The sequence below is a fragment of the Nymphalis io genome, chromosome 18, assembly GCF_905147045.1.
Source record: "Nymphalis io chromosome 18, ilAglIoxx1.1, whole genome shotgun sequence".
Taxonomy (NCBI): domain Eukaryota; kingdom Metazoa; phylum Arthropoda; class Insecta; order Lepidoptera; family Nymphalidae; genus Nymphalis; species Nymphalis io.
This window is the reverse complement of record NC_065905.1, coordinates 3,409,968-3,431,634: the sequence shown is the minus strand read 5'-3', so window position 1 is coordinate 3,431,634 and position 21,667 is coordinate 3,409,968. Positions and strand designations below refer to the sequence as shown.

Below are 21,667 nucleotides of genomic sequence, written 5' to 3'. Positions count from 1 at the left end.
AATAATCTTCCTACTCTCCTTGGAGGCTAGTAGGTTTATAAATTATCTTGATTAGCAAACTATCGCAGTCAGGCCAAGTTGAGTTTTTGACTTGGCGTCGATGTTTTAATAGTTTGAAGTAATGTTTAGCTACCGAAAAGAACCGGCAAGATAATTCAATAATGACTGAAAACTTTTTTTGTAAAACATGACTTAATATTTTTTTATGGAAAAGGAAGGCGGACTAGCATATGGGCCACCTGATGGTAAGTGGTCACAAACGCTCATAGACATTGGCAGTGTAAGAAATATTAACCAGCGCTTACATCACCAATGCGCCACCAATCATGGGAACTAAGCTGTTATGTCCCTTGTGCCTGTAATTACACTGGCTCACTCACCCTTCAAACCGGAACACAACAATACCAAGTACTGCTGTTTTGCGGTAGAATATCTGATGAGTGGGTGGGTATCTTCCCAGGCGAACTAGCACAAAGCTCTACCACCAGTAAAACGTCGACGGACGCGACCCGTGTCTCACGACGAACCTGCGAGGCGACTTATGAGACATCGAGGCGCGCGCCCGTACGCTGTCGAATAACGATGAATCTCTCTGTTTGTTTATTATAGAATCTAACTAGATTCTATAATAATTTAGTGTACGAATAAAAATATAAGGCTTTACTTATAAACGTTGCTCAGCGAGTGATTAGTTAAACAATGCTGTCTTCTTCTTTCGAATATCAAATCAATAATGACAGAAAGAGCGAAATCAATTTTTAACTGAACAGTCGTTATGCATCGTTTCTAAAGTAAAGCCGTTATTTTTAAAATTACTAGATTAACTAAATTGATGACTGTTAATGTATATTGTTTATATTTTCACATATAATTACTTAGTGACAACATGATGTTGGAATCAGATAATAATATGATAAATAATAATTAATTTGTTTTTTATCTTCATAAATACTAATGTTTGCCTAGCGGTCCATATCATTAATATAATTTGAAGAAATACATATTTATGAATTATCATGGTTCGAACATTTTTTTAAATATTTTAATTTCTTTTTTTTATTGATAACACAAATGCCCGTTAATAGTTACCAAACTAAAAGAAAATCGGTTGACAAATAAAGGCGTACTGAACTCTAAAATGTACTTGGTGCTTTGGGCTAACCCGTCCAGGCCCGGTAGGGACCACCCACTCATCAGATATTCTACTCCGCAAACAATATTTAGTATTTTTGTGTTCCGGTTTGAAGGGTGAGTGATCCAGTGTAACTACAGCCACGAGGGACATAACATATCTGTTCTCAAGGTTGGTGGAGCATTGGCAATGCAAGGAATGGTTAGTATTCCTTACATTGTCATTGTCTATGGGCGATGGTGATTACTTACCTAACTACATCAGGTGGCCCATTTTCCAGTCCAGCCTAAAAATCTTTGTCTATTATATATAGATAATATATATATCTATAATACAAACCATAATATATTAAAAAAAAAAACATGTATGTACGTATGCCTGTAAAATTTAGCTCTACCAGACGCGGAGAAGTTATAATTGCCAACGAATGGTTACGCCATTGTCATTGTGACTATTGTTAAGATTGGTACCACATTGTTAAATGTCCATTACTATATAATATGAAAAGTACAATCGCTTGTCTTTGTAAATTGTTTTTATTTCATAGTATTTAAGTGAAAAGTCTAATGTACCGTAACCAGAGCGCGACTGTTCGGCAGCATTAACATTGTGACCTTCGTATACAACCAATTATCGTTGAACTCGACTGAAATTGATGAGAATTGGACTCTTTGACTATTTTGTATATGAAATTATGTGCTAGTTTAATTCCTAGCAATTTTTGATATGAAACATCTATTGGCTCGCATTAGGGGCAAGACCGACTTGTATGCCGTGACGGCAAACGGCGTGACGCTCTCTTATGCCTCCCCTCTCTATTCTCTTGTCTGCGTGGCGCGTATACTATATATACCGTTAAGTATGTTTATATTATGAACCAAAGTATGTGTTGTTATTTAATTTTTTTTCATATTTTTTTTTATAATAAATTAATCTAATTAGCATCAATCTCGATGTTCCACATTCGCCAGGCGTCTCGTGACAGTCATTATGTTTTTGTAAATAATAATTGATATGTGTCACGCTCCGCTGATTACTGTTAAGATAAAACGCCGGAAACGTTTACGCAAGTGTCAGCAACAACTGTACAATGTTATAACCGTATGAGTGGTATATTAGCACACGACACGAAAACATTCATTCCTCTATATACTTAGGGTAGCAAAATATGGCGGACAAATTAAATAATTTAAAATTCAAATAGGAATTAAACAATTAGTATTTTTCTATAGATAAACATGTTTACTACGATTCAATGAAAACAAAAATCGAAGTTTTTTTATAATCAATTAAGTTTTAATGAAAACTTGTTACAGTATTAAAATATAATCTAGAACTACCACCGGTTCGGATTGTAGATTCTATCGATAAGAATCGTTAAGGAACTCAATAATTACTCTTTTCCACCATTTCAATTATAGTTCCTACTCTACTTCTTTCACTCCTACTTCTTCTCGATACCCTGATACGGTAATTTCCTTAACAAGAAAACTCTTCCGGAATGTATTGAAAAAGTTGTTTACTCCTTCAATAATCGCTACAACATAATCAAATAAATAACGTTTTATGTATTACATTTATAAAAGTTTCTATTTACATAACATAAATTCCACATTTTCGATATTTTCATGCATAGACTAAAATTTATAGTAACTGCCATGGCAGTGGCGTGTAAGCGGGTCGAGTGTGCTACAAATATGAACCGTGTACGGTACACTAAATCTCAGTACGATATAAAAGCGATTCAGCGGCTTAAAGCTGGCTTACTTACGGCATATTTACAATTATTACTTCGAATATGAAATTTTAAAATGGGGATTCAAAATACTTACCATTAGCTATATTTTTTTTAATCTTAAATAGTTGCGCTTTAAATATCTCATCAAGATCTTTTGTATTTTTTTTTATTTGATGTTAAATTTTCATTTCGCATTACTCTCGCTTACACCTACCCTGATTATATTTGGAATCTTCTGTTTCTTTATTAAAGTTTCTCACGAAACATTTTATTATATTTTTCTTTTCTTTATTAAAACTTCATATTATGATCTGTAAGGCTATTCTGTAAGAAGAAAGTCTTACTTACTTTAGAAAATGGTGAAATGCCAGTAACTGATATGCGACATTGACCAAAATAATTATAACATTTCAAGAATACACGCATCCAAATAGTATATCACCATAAGTCGTTTGTCAACTTTTTATTTTTTATTTTATTTTTATAGAATAGGAAGGCGGACGAGCATATGGGCCACCTGATGGTATGTGGTCACCAACGCCCTTAGACATCGGCATTGTAAGAAATGTTAACCATCGCATACATCACCAATGCGCCACCAACCTTGGGAACTAAGATGTTATGTCCCTTGTGCCTGTAATTACACTGGCTCACTCACCCTTCAAACCGGAACACAACAATACCAAGTACTGCTGTTTTGCGATAGAATATCTGATGAGTGGATGGTACCTACCCAGACGAGCTTGCACAAAGCTCTACCACCAGTAAAATATTTCACTGGTGAATAATTTTGCTGGACGGGCATAGCCTTATACATTATATCTGTAATAAATTTTGATAATCCATTTGATAATTGACAAGATCGATTTGCAGATGTCCAAAATGTCTGTAGTAATGTTCGTGACAACCTATCAGTTATCTTTTATATATGCACAATCATGCTCATCATAATGTCGGTGTCGATATTGTCCTGTAAATACGCATTGCCTATATAATTATATATAATATTTGCTTATACATATGACCTCGCCCAGCTACGACCGAACTTTAATATCAACTATTGCTACAATCAAATCAGTGGTTTTGTCGTGATTATGTAACAAATTCCGTTAGATAGGTAAATATTAACCAGGAATCGAAACCGTTGATTATGAAATAAAACGAACTGTATATGATGTTGAATTTATGTTTTTGTTTTCATAAAGGCCCCAAGAGTATTTTTCTTTATTCCCTATAGTTTTGGATTTGACCAACCACGCCCATTGATACTATCATTCTGTATATTTGATTGAGTTTTATGCTCAGTCGCTTGACTACAGTTCCTTGGAAATGATTTTGCTTTTTAGTTGGTTTTACGCCAGTGTGGGAAACTAATTTGGGTTGAGCGGGCGCTTAACACAAAAAAAATCGCTTAACCCTTACTACATATAAGGGTTAATAAGTTGTGCCTCTTTCCCCATTATTTCTTCTATTCTGGAAACCTTTATTTATATATATTTCACCCTATAATTTTAAAAACCGTTAGTTTGTAATACATCTATACAAATTGTAAACTTTCGAAAAATTATAAACGAATTCAATTTACACAAAAAAATATAAAAATTCGATAGTTTATTAACTTTTAGGTTTGATTAGTGTTTTTGTAATATATTACGAACTGAATGGATTATCTGGTGCCATATACATAATTATTCGGCTATGTAGTGGGTTCTGCGAAGTATAAAAGTCGTTGTTTTTTATTTCAATTACGCAGCTAAAATAAATGATGATAAGTAAAACGTATGAAGAGATGCAAATGTAAATGTTTGGTTCTTATCATTATCCCTAAAACAATCGCTTATCATTTGATTGACATATCTAATCATTTCAAAGGCAATATCAATAAACAAATTACATTATCCACGAACTAACCTACTTTTTGTTCTCCTATCTGATATATTCCCGATTGTGTCCGAATTTTAAACTAGTGTTTTCAAATGTATTGCTATTTATGTATATAACACTTGTATCATACATACTCTGATAAGACATTTTATATATAAGTTTTTTTTTCATAGACATTATAATATATATGTATTAGTACTATATAAATAATTTAAAGTAAAATGGCAATTTTGGATACATTACAGTTGACGAATCAAGTTGAGAAGCTAGCGCAGGTCAGCCGTGATCTTCGAAGAAAACATAAGCAACTACAAAATCAGGTATTTACACTTTGATGTTTTTAATGAAATTAGTTTTAAGTAATGTGACTCGCTTTGACGATGTAAGGAGCGACTTTTACTTCCTGCAGTACCAATGTATGAATGAAGCTGACTTACAATCAGGTGGCTCTTAGCTCGTCTGTCTTCATAGAAAGAGAGAGTTTAACTTGATCTTCAATATAGAACACAATGGAATTTTTCGAATTCAATCAGGTCTTTGTCAAGATTTCAACTTACGTTTTAGTGTTAATAGAAAACAACTTTGTTAACTTTTTTGTTTGTAATGAATTTTTGTTTGATCGAATCCTATTAAATTATATAAAGTATTTAGTGTTTTCACTCCTGTGCCTTGAAAAGCACGTAGCCTGATCCTGCATATAATCTCTTTTTTATATATATAATAGGTAGGCGGACGGGCAAATGGGCCATCTAATGTTAAGTAGTCACCACCGCCCATACACATTGGCGATGTAAGAAATATTAACCATGCCTTACATCGCCAATGCGCCACCGAACACAATGTAGTTATACTGTTACTCGATTCAGTTGTTTGTATTGCCATTTCATCCGTTTATGTGAGTGAGAGTACGTCATCATCACATTCTGATCGAACGCTGGTCAATGTGAGATTAGTTAATTTGACTTTAATCTCAGTTGACATTGGTTAACGAAAGACTATGACGTCGCTAGCGACCAATTAGCGTTCAGTATTAAGTCGTCATTTCAGAAACTATAGTAAGCAATTTTTTTTAAACATAAAACAAATTACGATATCTTTCAGATGCGTCTTGTTTGTGAGGAACGCACTGAGCTGACAGCAATAGTCCAATCGCAGCAGCGCGATATCGCCGTCCTTCAACAATCAGATGCACAGAACAAGGTTAAATCATTTTAAAATTATATTTAGTTTAAACTTAACTAAGTATTTTTTTTTAAATTTAGGCTTTAAAGCAGGTAAGTGCGACAGAGTCAGATAATTTATCATCGTGAAAGCAGTAAAACATTAGGAATGTTGCCATGTCAATGTCCAAATTCCTCATCAAATAAGAATAAATAACAACAACAATAATTTGTCAGTAATTTTAAACAAATAACGATATTTAACTATAAGATTTTATTATCACTGGCGTGTCAAAGGGCGTGTGAAGTTTCAGCTCCAACAATTGTGTGGAACTGGTTTAAAAAATGTTTTTATAAGGTTTGACCAACACATACTATTAAGTGAAGTTAAATATGATGATAGAACATCATCAGAGTGGTTGACAGTCTTGTTATGTCATTGTTTATGTAGTCAAAGTAATTTCATCTCTACGTTACACTTTATAGACAAGATTTAACTTATTATTTATCTCACAGAGAACATATTTGATGACATATATGATGTGGTTGATCTTGGATAATATAAGACTGTGTACAATATAGTCATCGAATGAAATAAAAAAAGTCTTTCCTAGACAAGATGAAACAATTTTAATTTTCAATGATAAATTAGATAGTCAAAAGTTAATTGTAATGCATTGTTTACTTGGTAAAATGTATATATATGTTGATGTTAGATTTTTTTGTTGTAAACAATCAGAAGACTATCACATTATGTATAACACACCTATAGTAAAGTTTCAACTCATATTGAACTCATAAACCAATAAAATTTTGTATTTAAAGCAACCGCAAGATTACAAATTTTACATTGCGTAATTAAAAACAAAATTACCTCAACTTAATTTTTTTTAATCTTAAATTAAAACAATCCTAGACGATAATTGACTTATACGGTAATACTGGTACTACCGTAACCGTAACCGTAACAGCCTATGAATGTCCCACTGCTGGGCTAAAGGCCTCCTCTCCTCTTTTTGATGAGAAGGTTTGGAGCTTATTCCACCACGCTGCTCCAATGCGGGTTGGTAGAATTCACATGTGGCAGAATTTCAGTGAAATTAGACACATGCAGGTTTCCTCACGATGTTTTCCTTCACCGTAAAGCACGAGATGAATTATAATCACAAATTAAGCACATGAAAATTCAGTGGTGCTTGCCCGGGTTTGAACCCACGATCATCGGTTAAGATTCACGCGTTCTTACCACTGGGCCATCTCGGCTGGTACTAATATATGGTAAAATATAAGCTTTGACATTATATAATTATGTTTATTAAATTCCATCATTTACATAAAAATATACTTTCAAGAAAATTTCCTGTTTAAAAAATACCACACAAGCACATACATAATAAAATTTTATTAAAGATTTTAAATAAATCTTAGCCGTAATTAATGAGTAATAAAAAAATAAATAAAAACAATCATAATTATTAAAATAAACTTACTCTTGGTTTTTCTCGTCAAATTTGATAATACGTTAGTTTTAATGTTAAGTAAAACCAGATCTTTGAAATCACTAATAAAAGATTCAAAGACTTTTTTGATTTCAGGTCATGAAATATTCCTATATTACATTTAAATACTTTAAGTTATTGAGTTGACAAGTTAATAATAATTATTAATAATTTATTGCGAAAAACATAACTTACAAATAAAAGTACAATTTTTATATTACTAAGTAAAAAAAATCACAATTATAATATTAAACTAGATACATAGCTTTGTGCTAGGTTAATTATAAATGATACATAAAAAAATCAACAAAGCCTGTATCTTGGAGTCAAAATTTATTATTCATGAATATACTATATATTTCATCCTTGAAGACATGAGACAGATGATAATAATAGCCCTATCTTTCTTATTTTGGGTAATCACATACGCAAATTCCTGAACTATACACGAAGTGTGTGATAGAATTTATTTTTTAATTTTCTGTCATACTTTTCATTTTTACCTAGATTTAAAGCTGAGGTTTATTAGTTTAATGTTATTTAGGGTATATGAAAAGCCTAAGCTGTTACATGGTTCCCATTTGTAACTGAGCTTGGATTAGACGAGACGACGTCTAAGAGGCTTAAACCTCAAGGCTAGGTGTGTGTTCAAATTAAATTAATTAGAATTTTAATCCTACGTCTAAGACATTTTACGTTAGGCTCTTTAATGTCACTTTAGTTGAGTAAAAATTTATTTGTTATTTCGAGTCTAAAATCTGAGTGTTCGCCGCAAATTATATTAAGCTCTCAAGTTCACAGAGCTACAGAACATTCATTGCTGATAGGGCTTTATACAAGTTGGTTAATATACCAACGACAATACTTTGTATTATTAAAGGCTGTAACATCTTATCTTCGAAAGTTGGCGAAAACATTAATGGCATACAGAACGTCTTATACTATTTAAAAGTATACTTGTAAGTATATAATATAACTTACTTATCCAATGAGATGACCCCTTTGCCTTTGTCCTTAAAAAAAAAACAATCAAAAATCATTATATATAAAACCAAATTGTTATTAACATCACCAATTTCGGCAATAATCCTTTACTAAATCATTTGTCTGGCGTTCTTACTAAAAAAAACATGAATACAATAATTTGTGTTACAGTAAACGTCCATTCTGAAATCAATTTTAAATACAATAACACTTTATTGCATACCAATGAACTTACGTATTGTATGTTTAAATAAAGAGTATAAGAGTCGTCTTTATCTTTATCGCTAAGTGATCTTTAATCTAACTTAATACTTAACGTTCATTGGTCGCTAATTGCGTCATCAGCTACCACCGACCAATGACAACTCAGATTAAACTCAAATTTATTGACCAGCATTTCGGAAACTGGAGGTTACTGTATTTTGGAGAAAGTGTATCGTAGTGTGATTCTTGTTAGTGTCAGTCTTGCGTTATCTAATGGGGGGAGTCTATAAATAAACACAACAATTGTTCATAAGTGTCATAGACTCCGTCCGTCCGTTGTCCGTACATAATGCTGTATAAGTACTTTGACGAGCCGGTTGGCGGTTGGTAGACACTTGCCTTTTACGCCGAAGGTTGTGGGTTCGATTCCCACCCAGGACAGACATTTGTGTGCATGAACATGTCTGTTTGTCTTGAGTCTTTGTGTAATTATCTACATAAGTATGTATTTACAAAAGAAAAGTAGTATATAAGAGTAGTAGTATAAGAAAAGTAGTATATGTAGTATATCAGATGGCCGTGTGTGAAAAATGTCCCAGGATATTATTATAATATTATTACTTTATGAGTACATTGTAATTCCACCTTTGAATACTAGATGGCGCTATGTAATAATTGTAAAATTACTACATCGCGATGGCAAGATTCCCTAACTGTTTAATATAGTTTACGGAAGTTTTTGAATATTGTATTGAAAACAGTGACACACTACAATAAGATATTGTTTTATTTTACAATAGTGCCGTCAAAGTATAGGAAATCCTTAGGATCTAGTGAACAAGTTCTACAAATGCTTTGAAAGTTAGATTTATTTTATTAAATAAATATTATACTACTGTGTAAAAAATAACCTTGGCGTTGTAAAAATTTTATCATAATATATGATTAAATTAACATTAACAGACACGTGTATCTGTGTGTTTCCTCACGATGTTTTTATTCAATTTTAAGCGTTCATGAGGTGAATTAAACAGTCCAGGCGACAATCCAGTGGCTGTGTCCGGATCTGACCGGTTCTGAATCTTGAATTGAAATCTTCACACGTCGCGTGATAGCTTCGAACGAACCTAATTATAAACTATGTACTCATTATAACGTTAATATGATAGATTTGCTTTGACGTTAGTATTTGCTTTTTTGTATAATTTTGATCTTATTTGGAACTAAACAGCTTGCAATTTATTTTACAATGTATTCTATAGCAAGAGATATTTGTAAAAACATCATTTAATATTTATTTTGGAAATACGGATCACATCTATTATCACACGTACACACATACACACACATATACACATTGTTTAAACATATTTATGCAAATAATATGCGTCTTAACGCCTAAAAAAGGAAGGACGTATTATACGCATTTATAGTTCAAGTTAATTTTAAAAGCTATAATATATACAGTAAAGTAACAGCCTGTTAATGTCCCACTGCTGGGCGAAGGCCTGCTCTCCCTTTTGTGGAGAAGGTTTGAGCTTATTCCACCGCGCTGCTCCAATGCGGGTTGGTAGAATACACATGTGGCGGAATTTCAATCAAATTAGACACATGCAGGTTTCCTAACGATGTTTTCCTTCACCAGAAAATTCATTGGTGCTTGCCCGGGTTTGAACCCGTGATCATCGGTTAAGATTCACGCGTTCTAACCACTAGTAGTATAATAATATTTTGTTTTATATTGAAAATGCGTTATCAATTAAGATAATTAAGCAATAAATATATTTTAATACAATTCCAGATCATTCTAGTGAGAAGAATATTATTAATATTGTAAATTTGAACCAGAAGTGCACATCGTGTGGGGTGGCGTTACCTGATGGTGGGGATGACGAAGACCAGTCATCGAAGCCGACGTTTAGCGTGCGCGAGCTACGCGCAATATTACACGAAAGGAACGAACTCAAACTCAAGTTGAACCGCGCTGAGGAACAGTTGCAAGCGTTACAGGCCGAGCCGCAAGCCGACAGGTGAGACGACATATGATAATGTGTGTGTGTCTTTGTATGCGTATCTCTTCACTCAGCTACAATACTGATTCACTGTCAAAACTATCACTCTGGATTGTTCCACTTACGTGAATGTCCTGTACTGGTACAAATCTATAAACATATATACAGCCTTGGCCAAAAGTATTAGGCACCCCAAAAAAATGCTCAAAGCTTGTTTACTAATCGAACAAGGAATAAGTGCTTATCTTAGATGACGCGCCGGGGTGGTAAATAATTTCTTAGAACAGCAAGCGGCTATTTGTAAAGGTCATAAAACACGTGGCGACCGAGAACAAGGGATTTGATATTTTTGCGATCATCTCAGTGAAAGTTTAGTCACTTGTGTTCGGAACTCTTACAAGTGAACAAGCTGCAATTTCCATTTACGCGATTACGTTGACTCCTAATTTACTCAAAAATGCCGAAAAGAAGTGAAATTTCTTTAGAAAATCGTATAAAAATACAACTGCTCCATGAAAACGGGAAGTCGCAAAAGGAAATCGCCAAATTGGTGAAATGTTCGCGTTGCGCGGTGCAATCTGCAATAAAACGATTTGCCCAGACTGGTTCTCACTCTAATAAACCCAGAACAGGCAGAAAACGAATAACTACGAAGCGCGAAGATAGAAAATTAGTACGCGAGTCAATAAAAAATCGGAAGAAAACTTCCTCGGAGCTTGTTGCTGCCTTGTCCGAAGAGGCCGGAAAGCCAATAAGTGCTCGGACAGCCAGAAGAAGACTTGGAGAAGCGGGCCTAAAAGGATGCAAAGCCAGGAAGAAGCCCTGGCTTTCAGTAGCCAACAAAAGAAAACGTTACGAGTGGGCTCTACGACACAAACATTTTACAGAGGAAGATTGGTCCAATGTAGTATGGTCTGACGAATCAAACTTTGAGGTAAGCCTATTTTACTGCTTTTGTTATAAATAAGAATGATCACTTATTTTTTTCACTTCAATCGTAAAAGTTAAGATCATTTTAAAAAATAATTTTTTTCTTTCGCCTACAGGTATTTGGAACACCAGGTGTCACCTTCGTGAGGCGACGTGTCGGGGAAGAATACCATCCAGACTGCGTCGTACCCACTGTAAAGCACGGAGGAGGCAGCATAATGATCTGGGGCTGCATGGCAGCTGATGGTGTTGGAGAAATGTTTGTTTGCGAAGGTCGCATGAACAGCGAAAAGTACATAGAAGTACTAGAAACTGCACTTAAGCCTTCGCTAACGAGTATTTACGGTGACACCAACTTAGACAGAGTCGTATTCCAGCAAGACAACGCACCTTGTCATAAGTCGGCGACTACGATGCGTTGGTTTGCCGAAAATAACATCTACCTACTTGATTGGCCTGCCCAGTCCCCAGATCTCAATCCAATTGAGCATCTTTGGGGCATTTTAAAGCGGAAGATCAAAGAGCACAACATCACATCAAAAACGGCTTTAGAAAATGCGTTAGTGCAGGAATGGCATGCCATCACAAGGCAGGAATGTACTGATCTTGTACGCAGTATGCCCGACAGAATCAGTGCTGTAATCAAATCCAAGGGTGGACCAACTAGGTTTTAAGTTTTTTATATTCCTTTTGTAATAATTAAACAGTAATAAATATGTTTAGAACTAAGAGATTGTTTTTATTCATTATTTTAAGGCAAAAATTGGGGTGCCTAATACTTTTGGCCAAGGTTGTAAATGTCATCTGAAAATCTATTATCTGCTCTTACTTGATTACGTTGGTTGGTTCCGGTTTTGAAGGGTGAGTGAGCCAGTGTAATTACAGGCACAAGGGACATAAAATCTTAGTTCCCAAGGTTGGTGGCGCATTGGCTATAAGCGATGGTTGACATTTCTTACAATGCCAATGTCTAAGGGCGTTTGGTAACCACTTACCATCAGGTGGCCCATGTGCTCGTCCACCTTCCTATTCTATATATAAAAAAAACGTATTAATATTATTATTTAACTTATTTTAATATAACTTGTATGGAAAAGAAGTAATTAACACTACAAAAAAAAAAACAAAATTATGTAGGTACGTTTAAAAGTTCAGATATCCCAAGCTTTTAGTTCAGTAGTGAATTCAATTTTATAGGATTTATTTTATTTCAAAAAACACATTTCCCAATAATATTCGATTTTTAATTTGTAATGTGTTTATTAATTATTGAATTGGTCAAAGTGAAATCATCTCATGTCGTATATACGTTTTGACACGTATATACGACTTACCGAGGAGACCAGGACCCCCAAAAAAAGCCGAGATGGCCCTGTGGTAAGAACGCGTGAATCTTAACCGATGATCGTGGGTTCAAACCCGATAAGCACCACTGAATTTTCATGTGCTTAATTTGTGATTATAATTCATCTCGTGCTTTACGGTGAAGAAAAACATCGTGAGGAAACCTGCATGTGTCTAATTTCACTGAAGTTCTGCCACATGTGAATTCTACCAACCCGCATTGGAGCAGCGTGGTGGAATAAGCTCCAAATTTTCTCCTCAAAAAGAGGAGAGGAGGCCTTTAGCCCAGCAGTGGGACATTCACAGGCTGTTACGGTTATTAATTATTTGATTTGATATATTTGAAATTATTCCCTATCTTGCATTAACAACTCGATCAACGTTTAAAACGCTATTTTTTCAAACCATAATAAATACCATAGATTATTTAAATCCCGACCATGTATGACGTCAACTCAAGGTCATAGTTTTTTTTTAATAGTAATGGTGGGCGGACGAGTGGACGTGGGCGCCCATAGACATTGGCTTTGTAAGAAATGTTAAGCATCGCTTACATCGACAATGCGCCACCAACCTTGGGAACTAAGATGTTACGTCCCTTGTGCCTGAAATTACACTGGCTCACTCACCCCTCAAACCGGAACACAACAATACCGAGAATTCAGTTTTGCGACGGAATATCTGATGAGTGGGTAGTAGCTACCCAGACGAGCTTACACAAAGCCCTACCAGTAAAGTTATTATTCAATTTCACACTCGGATTCGGTTATATGAGAGCAAACGGCTGGCTCGCCCGCAGCTCGGACGCGTCCCCGTCGCCGCCGTCGCTGGGCGCGGGCGCGGACGACGACGAGGCGCCCGTGCAGGGCCCGCTGCCCGCCGAGCCCGACGACGCGCCCTGGAAGCGGAACAGCGGCATCCGGAAGTTGTGAGTATCGCGGGGCGGATACGTTCAGTACACGGCCGGATAAACAAATGTTTTTTCGTATCAGAATATTTCAATCTAGAAAGTTTGTATTTCATTGGTTTCGACATTTGTTTATTTGTACGAGTTTATTGTAAATATTTACCCATCAAATGAATCATTATCATATTATATTAAATAAGAAGTTTTTTTTTTTATACTTCATTAAATAAATATATTAATGCACGTGGTTTATAATTATCATGTTAAGGGATATTTTTTGCATGCTTGATATTATTTAATGTATTGGTATAATTATATTTATATTGGGTGCTCATATATATGTATATGTATTTTTGTATAGGAGGCATTATAACAACAAGGACGCTTATGCATGGCTGTTACATTAAAATTGTTTAATTACATCAATTGAGTTTAGGGAATACAAACAATCAAATTAAATGCTCATCAAAAACGTAATTATTCCTATCAATTTCGTTCATAAGCTATATATATGGCTAATTTCGATTCGCCAATCACATCTAATATGATGCTGATTTTCTTCTATTTATAAAATTGTCTGGTCACAAAACCATATAATGATTTGTGTAGCGCGTATTAAAGAATAGATTTATTAATAGCGGGTTTTATGTCAGTATGGTCAGCATAAAAATGTATTTAATAGAAAATAAATATGTTATTGTGTTTTTGTAATGGTAACTATCGTATTCGAATAGATCCGAAATATTATCTTTTTAAAATAATTTGATAACGATGTAGGTCATTTCTTTTACGTCATTTTAACTTATTCGTTGTTTTGAAAAGTGATTTCAAATGTTGCTCTCAGTTAACAAGAAATTAATGATTTGAACAAATAATAAAAACTCTATACAATAAACAATCCGAATATATGACGTAACGTATTATTATATACAGTTGAGTTTGCTAACTTATTTTCTAACCGTACAAAGTGCAACAAAGATGCGAATAGTGTGCGAGTGAGACAACACCAGATCGCTTATTAATTGTATAGTAAAGTATTATTATTGTATATACATTTTAAAAATACCAATCGTAATGATAACTGTATTTCAACAGTTCATCATAGACTCCTTAATTGAATTTCCATGACTAGTAAACGTCCTATGAAAAATACCTCTGTAAAAAAATTACTGCAATTCACGTTACACGTGACGTCATACGTGACGTTAGTGAAAAACAATCATTCAAACGTCACATACAGAAACGTTGTACTCAACTTCAACCTCAAATTTCTAATCGCGTCGTATGAAGTTACCGTTTTAAATTCTTTTTTTCTTTCACATATACATTTAACTAAAAATTTGTATTATCTGTGCCTTGGTATCGCATACTATTGCAGCGCCACATTTGCTTATGTCACGCACGCGAGTGCTATTTATAATTGTTATCAATATTTAAACACGTTACGCCTTATAAACGTTGCTTAATGAGTTCTGATAAACATCGCATCTCCCTTTCTGTTATTAATAATTAACCGTTCGAAAGAAGAAGACAAAGCTAATTAAAAAAATCGCTAAATAAATAAAATCGCTCACTAAACAACATTTATAAGTAAGGCAGTTATTTATTTATATATGATATACTTAATCTTTATGAACATCAATGCAGCTTCTAATTGGTTCTGGTACATTTTTCCCACGATATTTAAATATATGGGTAAAAGAAACGCATGGAATTTCGGCTTTATTTATCAAAATTGTTTCAATTGTTTTTAGGTGCGTTATTGTTTAAAAAAAGTACGGAAAATGCGACCAGGGCCGAAAGAGATCTCAATTACGGAATCATCGTAACACTAAGCACGGCGCACTGAATGGCATGGACGTAAATACACTAAACGCTTTTATCGCTTGACCACTCCCCTTGTTGTTGTTTAGTGTCGACCACTCAGCTAACATAAAAATCAGCTGTTATCACTACATGTATATCAAGGCTAGTTGAGTGTTCATTCTTTTTTTAATTTTTTTTTTTGTTACTGGCAATAAAGATTTTTCTCGAGGTTTTTTTTCTGTAGCTTAAAGCTACTCATTCTGATTGAGAAAATGTAACACTGATTTGCAGGTTCAGAACATTTAATTAATTCACACTTTTTTTTTGTATTTGCGAACTCCTTGCAATTCACACAGAGTTTCCGACTTAAGAATTTAGCCGTTTGGCTTTGGCTCAGACCGTTTATGATTTTCTTTAGTATTTCTATTTACAAAAATCTCAAGACAAAAAATGTTTTTTTTTTTTTTAGTTTTGTAATTTTTTATTTTATTTTTCGTTGAACCCGTCCCTGATATCGATGGATAGATTCTGGTTGGCGCTGACTACCCGCCACGAAGGTCGCCGGTCACCACCGCCGAGGATCTCTTTCGGCCCTTGGTACTGATTCGTGGAATCAAGGTATTAAAATTTAAATAAAAGAATTATATTACAGGGCCAAACGAAAACAATACAGGATTATTATTTTTTAAGTTACTAAATATTACCTATTAGCGTAGCGTATCATAACTACTACAGCACTCGTCACCGAGCATAGTAGTGTCCGCTCATTTAACCCGTCACAGATAGAATCGACGATCGTTCTACAGTCGAATTGGTCTATGTGTACTAAGCGAACATGTCCATCCGCAGTTTTCGCAAGCTCTTTGCTGAGTCTGATATCGCCGTGGGCGGGTTCCCGCGCCGGCCGCTGTCGTCGCTGGGCAAGGGCGCCGCCCCCGCCGGCCCCGCCTCCGCCCCCGCGTAGACACTCAGACCCCGCCCCCGACCCCGCCCCCGCACGCACCGCTCCGCAGACATTACACAGACGCTTCTCCGAAATAAGAACTGTCCGGCCGGAGATTGACCTCCGCCGGGAACTGCTCCAGCTCGACCTGAACCGCCGCGAAGTGGACGCTTGGCTCGGGAGCGAGTTCGAGGAGAAGGACGAGTTCGAGTCGGACTTCAGGTTCAACCACGACGTCCCTCTGCAGCGGTCGATCTCCCTCGATCGCGGCATTGAGATATTCGATTATTTGCAGTCGTTCTCCGTTGGTTCAGACGGTAGCGACGTCTCGGCGTCATATTGGACGATCGGTTCCGAGGAACTCGAATCGACCTTGCGTCTCGAGCAGTACAGGAGCTTTGAAGATATTCCAGCTTCTCCGTTACGAGCGAGAAGTCGGCATGTATCTTTGGATATGACGAATTCGATGTTTGGCAACAGTTTGGCGCTTTCGGTGCTAAGAGAGAGTTTTAAGGGTATCGATACGGAAAGTGGAAAGGTGACTCCGCAAATCAGGAAGTTACAGAAGACCTATTCCAAGAGTTTTGATGAATATAGAGATTCAACAAAAAGTTCGATTGAACATTTAGAGAGGGCAGCGACTGAAGTAGATATGAGTAGATTGCAACTCGCCGTGCCAATTTATAGGAGTATATCGTGTGAGGCAAAAGAAATGAGATTGAATGAAGATGACACGGTGACTACAAAATTACGTCAGAGACGATTCGGCGTGACGTCAAATGAATGGCGTGAAAATCCTATCACGAATTTGAGGAAAGAAGTTTTGATCAGACAGAACCTGAATCGGATGAAAAGTTGTGATGACGTGTTTGTTAACAATAGAGGTCGTTCGCGTCGCGGGTCGGATGAAGCGATTGATGACTCTATACCGTTTGCGTATCTTAAAGAAACTTACAAGAGAGCAAAGGATAGCGGTAACGATTTATGTAATACTAAGTCAATAAGAAATTTATCATTCCGTACTAATAATGAATTTAGAAACACTGATATACCCACAATTGTCGTCAATGACGTTGAAAGTCGGTCTGAGGATAACAAAGTTGCCAGCAAAGATAACAATAGACTAACAGATTCTTCCAATTTAATAGAAGTAGATAGAAATTGTAATTGTAGTATTTGTAGCGAGGACGTCGATCAAAATAGAAAATCATTTTTGAGCAGGAATTTACATAAAATATTTATGAAATTAATATCGTATAAGGAGTATGGTAGGAAGTTGGCACTGTGGGACGAAAACAATTATTTAAACGAAAACGAAATGTACAGCTGTGTAATACATGTTCTGAAGTTGTTGCTAGGTCTTTGGTTGAGGCATTTCGATCACAAACAAACACACATATGTTGCTAGGTGGTAATGTTTTCGAGTTCTGAATGAAAGTGCGAATTGAGTGATAAAATACATTGAATATATAGATATTCTACAAAAATAGTTATTCTGCGGGTAGATGCAGATTTTTTGGAAAATTTTCATGAATTTCTCTATAATAGTAATAACAAGTATTAATATAAAACTGTTTCGGTCGAACTTATGAATTTCACAATACAAATATAATAAATAAGTTATAATTTCGATATATCAACTTCGTTATAGATAACGTTATTAAAAATAAAATCCTCATGTGTTAAAAATCATATGAAATCTTTAAACTGACTGGTTTCCAAATTGTTTACTTTATAAAATGGCCAATAGACAGATACGGTGCGATATAATCTGTGTCATTTGACATTATTAAAAAATCAAGACCGCTGTCACCGTTAAACGTCATCAATACATTTTGATCAGATATGTAGTTTAAATATTTAATTAAATTACTAATATTACCGTTTTCTTACCTTAATTTTGCCGGTGACTTTAATCATGTTTAGTTAAATATATTATTTGCTATTAACGAATAAGAATTTCGAATTAATCTTTTAATAATTGATCGGTCGAAGCTTCATTTTTAAGTTGTAAAACGTTGCCGCCAGTCAGTATGTCGGAGCGTTTCATTCGCTTACACGCAACCTAAAAAGACCGGTCTGAAGTTAGCCTCTTCTAGGACGTTGGTTAAATAAATATAAAGATAATAATCGACCATTAACCCTTTCTATTCCTAAATATTATTGCTATTCGCGACTAGATTCTGACTGGTCATTTTAGATTGCGCTTTTTATATTTTACAGTTTTGACATTTTATATACTAAAATTTTTATTGATTTACTACAAATTAATACTTTAATGCCATTATCTGGGACGAGTTTTTTTTTTTAATTATTAATTTATTCTTCGTTGTTAATATATGAATGGTTCTACTATATCAAATGATATGTTATATGAGTGACCAATAGAATATTATAGGGCTGTGTATGTGTGAAACTCGTGAATGTATTGTGTGTTAAGAATTGTAATAAAATAGAGGTTTATAAATAATATTTATTGAAAAATATCAATGTATGCAGTATAGTGGATAATTTTGCGTATATCGCAATATTGAAAATGTACCCATTATCACTTATTATATTGTATGAAGTTAGTCAGTGTTTGTTTAAAAATACGGATGCCTTTTTAAGTTAATTGTTAAGGATTATAATTTTAGCACTAGATATATCATCCAGTGAATAACCAAATTATTTTAAAGCAATTGAGTTAAAATTGATTATTCGTAAACAATGCGCAGAATGTATTAGGGGTAAACACTTGCAAGGAGGCCCCTGATACATCGGGATGTTAATTAAAATGTCTATTAAATTGTTATTTGAGATGTTTTTATTTAAATTTATTTTCGATAATATTTACGACTTAACATCCCCCCGTCGAGGCCTCTTTAGGGTGGGGGGGCCTTTTGTAAACACATGTCACTATAACTACTACATTTAAGTACATCTTTAATGTTATCCGATGAAATTGAATGCATGTTAATGGTATAATTCAATTAATCGCGTGTTTAATATTAATTGTAATATTTTTTATTAATATTAGTCCGTTGTTAGTTACAAGTTCCTTTACGGTTCTATGTAATATTGGTCAAGGGCAAGTAGCATGTTTTTTTTTTAAATTTATAATTATTGGCATGTTACTACTGAATTTTAATATTGACATATGATTTTAGAACACTTGATTACACCAAGCTCAATCTTGTTGGACCAAAAAAAAACTTATTTTTTATACTTTTTCTTTTAAATTTTCTTTTAAATTTTCTTTTAAATTGACAGATGTGATAGTTATTATTCCAAAAGAATATATTTCTTTTTATATTCGGTCCAACATAATTTGCAAGGTACAAAACGCATGCGAATTTAAAAATAGTTGACTTTCTTTTATTTAAATTAAAGACAAAGAAGCAATTGCCAGTAAAAAAAAAGGAAAAAAAAAATGTGTTTGTAAAGTACGTACTTAACGTAGCAAATTTTATTTAAACAATTTAACAAAATTGATATTTAACGGTACATTTATTTACTTTGTAAAATCTTTGCAGATGGCTTACATTGGTGTTCAAATGTTCGTATTTAAGAATTCTAAGAATGAGAAAAAACAACGATTAAGTAATACTATAATACAATAAAATAATGTTGCTAACTTGCCAATTTAAATTAAACGTGCTGTTTTTACATTTGGTTCTGGCAACATTCTTTTTTCATCGTGCTTTTTTTTTATTCTTTACTATATAATTTTTTTTTAGTTTTGTGCCAGTTTTTTTTTAAATCTCTGCTAAACAGTTTTTCTATACTTCTAGGAGTAATTATATTGATTTTTGTGACAAACTATCCGGTATTTTGGCCTAATAAAAATGAATAATTTTCTAAATCATTTTTTAATTCTGTGACAAAGACGATAATCTAAGTTCATATTTTAATTATTTCTAAATGCTGATTAATTAAATAACATAACTGTATTGATTCAAACTATTTTATAAAACGTGACAGAAATAATCCTCAACTCTCAGGATTTATTTGATCGAAGTGTTGAAATTGAATGTTAAATAATCGTTAACGTAGATAAAATAAGAATACTAATTACTACCTGGACTTAAAATTTTCCGTAGAGAACCCTAGCACTAATGTGATATGTAAAATTTTTAATCGAAAAATTAATGAATCGGACACACCTGCCTGACCAGCAGTATATAAAAATGATAGGGATTTTTTTTTTATGTCAAACACGGTGCTTGTGCTACCAGACTTGCCATAAAACATCTAACACCAAATATGTCGCAATTATGTGACTGTAACATTATAAAATATTTCGTATCGCAGTTGCTCAACTAGAGTCTAGCAAAGGTGTGTTCGATCCTTTACAATTTCGAATAGATTAGACGTCATCAAAACGCGTATAGTTTTGTGTGCCTCGTATAATAGCGGTCTTTATCACATTAAAAAGTATTTGCAATTTCCATTCTACACTATTTAATTAAGTTATTATGATGGAGCGCATTTTCTGCTCGTTAGTATAAGACAAATGTAATCATTCCTAAAGCTTCTTTCATAGGTATGTGTATGGCCAGCAACATTTATCCAATATGCCTTCGTGTTGGCCTCGAAGAAACAAGCTATAATTGATTTACCGTCTTAAATTTACTGTTTTAGTTATCTGGCAATACCTTAACTATGAATGAAGCATTTGATAATATAATTATTGTTCACATATTTTATTGACAATCATCGGTGTCATGCGTTAAAAAAATGCTAGTCATAGTACTACTGGGTACTAGATTTAATTTATTCGATAAATAGTGGAACGTTCTGGTGTTCTTTTTTTAAACGAAGGCTTAACGATAATAATCCGTTTATTATAAAATGGTTCGATTTTTAAATCGTAGTACGCTCTCCCTTCGTAAAATAATGTGACCTTGAAATATACCCACTAATGTTCCACTATTCATGATGAATACGATTAATTTTTCTTTTCGGTTTTCGGGAACATGGCAGAAATTTATACACAATTGTCTCTTATATAGTCATAAATTGAAACGTTTTATGTTAATCTTGTAGAATGTTATAAGTGTAAGACAGTTTATTGGTGAATAATTAGGAAATTTATGAATTGACGGTGTCAAAATAATTAAAATATGTTTATAATAAGTTGAA

General features: G+C 34.1%; 1 protein-coding gene across 4 annotated transcripts in view; it reads left to right on the top strand.

The window, feature by feature from the left end:
* LOC126775556 (RILP-like protein homolog) overlaps nt 1-21,667 on the top strand; it is a 44,581-nt gene extending 22,914 nt beyond the window's left edge. Inside the window, exons 4-9 of one of the 4 annotated variants that reach the window (XM_050497584.1) lie at nt 5,000-5,074; nt 5,856-5,954; nt 10,450-10,631; nt 13,687-13,815; nt 16,126-16,218; nt 16,450-16,596. In XM_050497584.1, the coding sequence (XP_050353541.1) occupies nt 5,000-5,074; nt 5,856-5,954; nt 10,450-10,631; nt 13,687-13,815; nt 16,126-16,204 (564 nt within the window). In that variant the 3' untranslated portion in view covers nt 16,205-16,218; nt 16,450-16,596. Of the gene's footprint in view, nt 1-4,999; nt 5,075-5,855; nt 5,955-10,449; nt 10,632-13,686; nt 13,816-16,125; nt 16,219-16,449; nt 16,713-20,058 lie in introns of those variants that run through there. The other 3 variants (XM_050497585.1, XM_050497583.1, XM_050497582.1) reach the window with 3 other exon arrangements.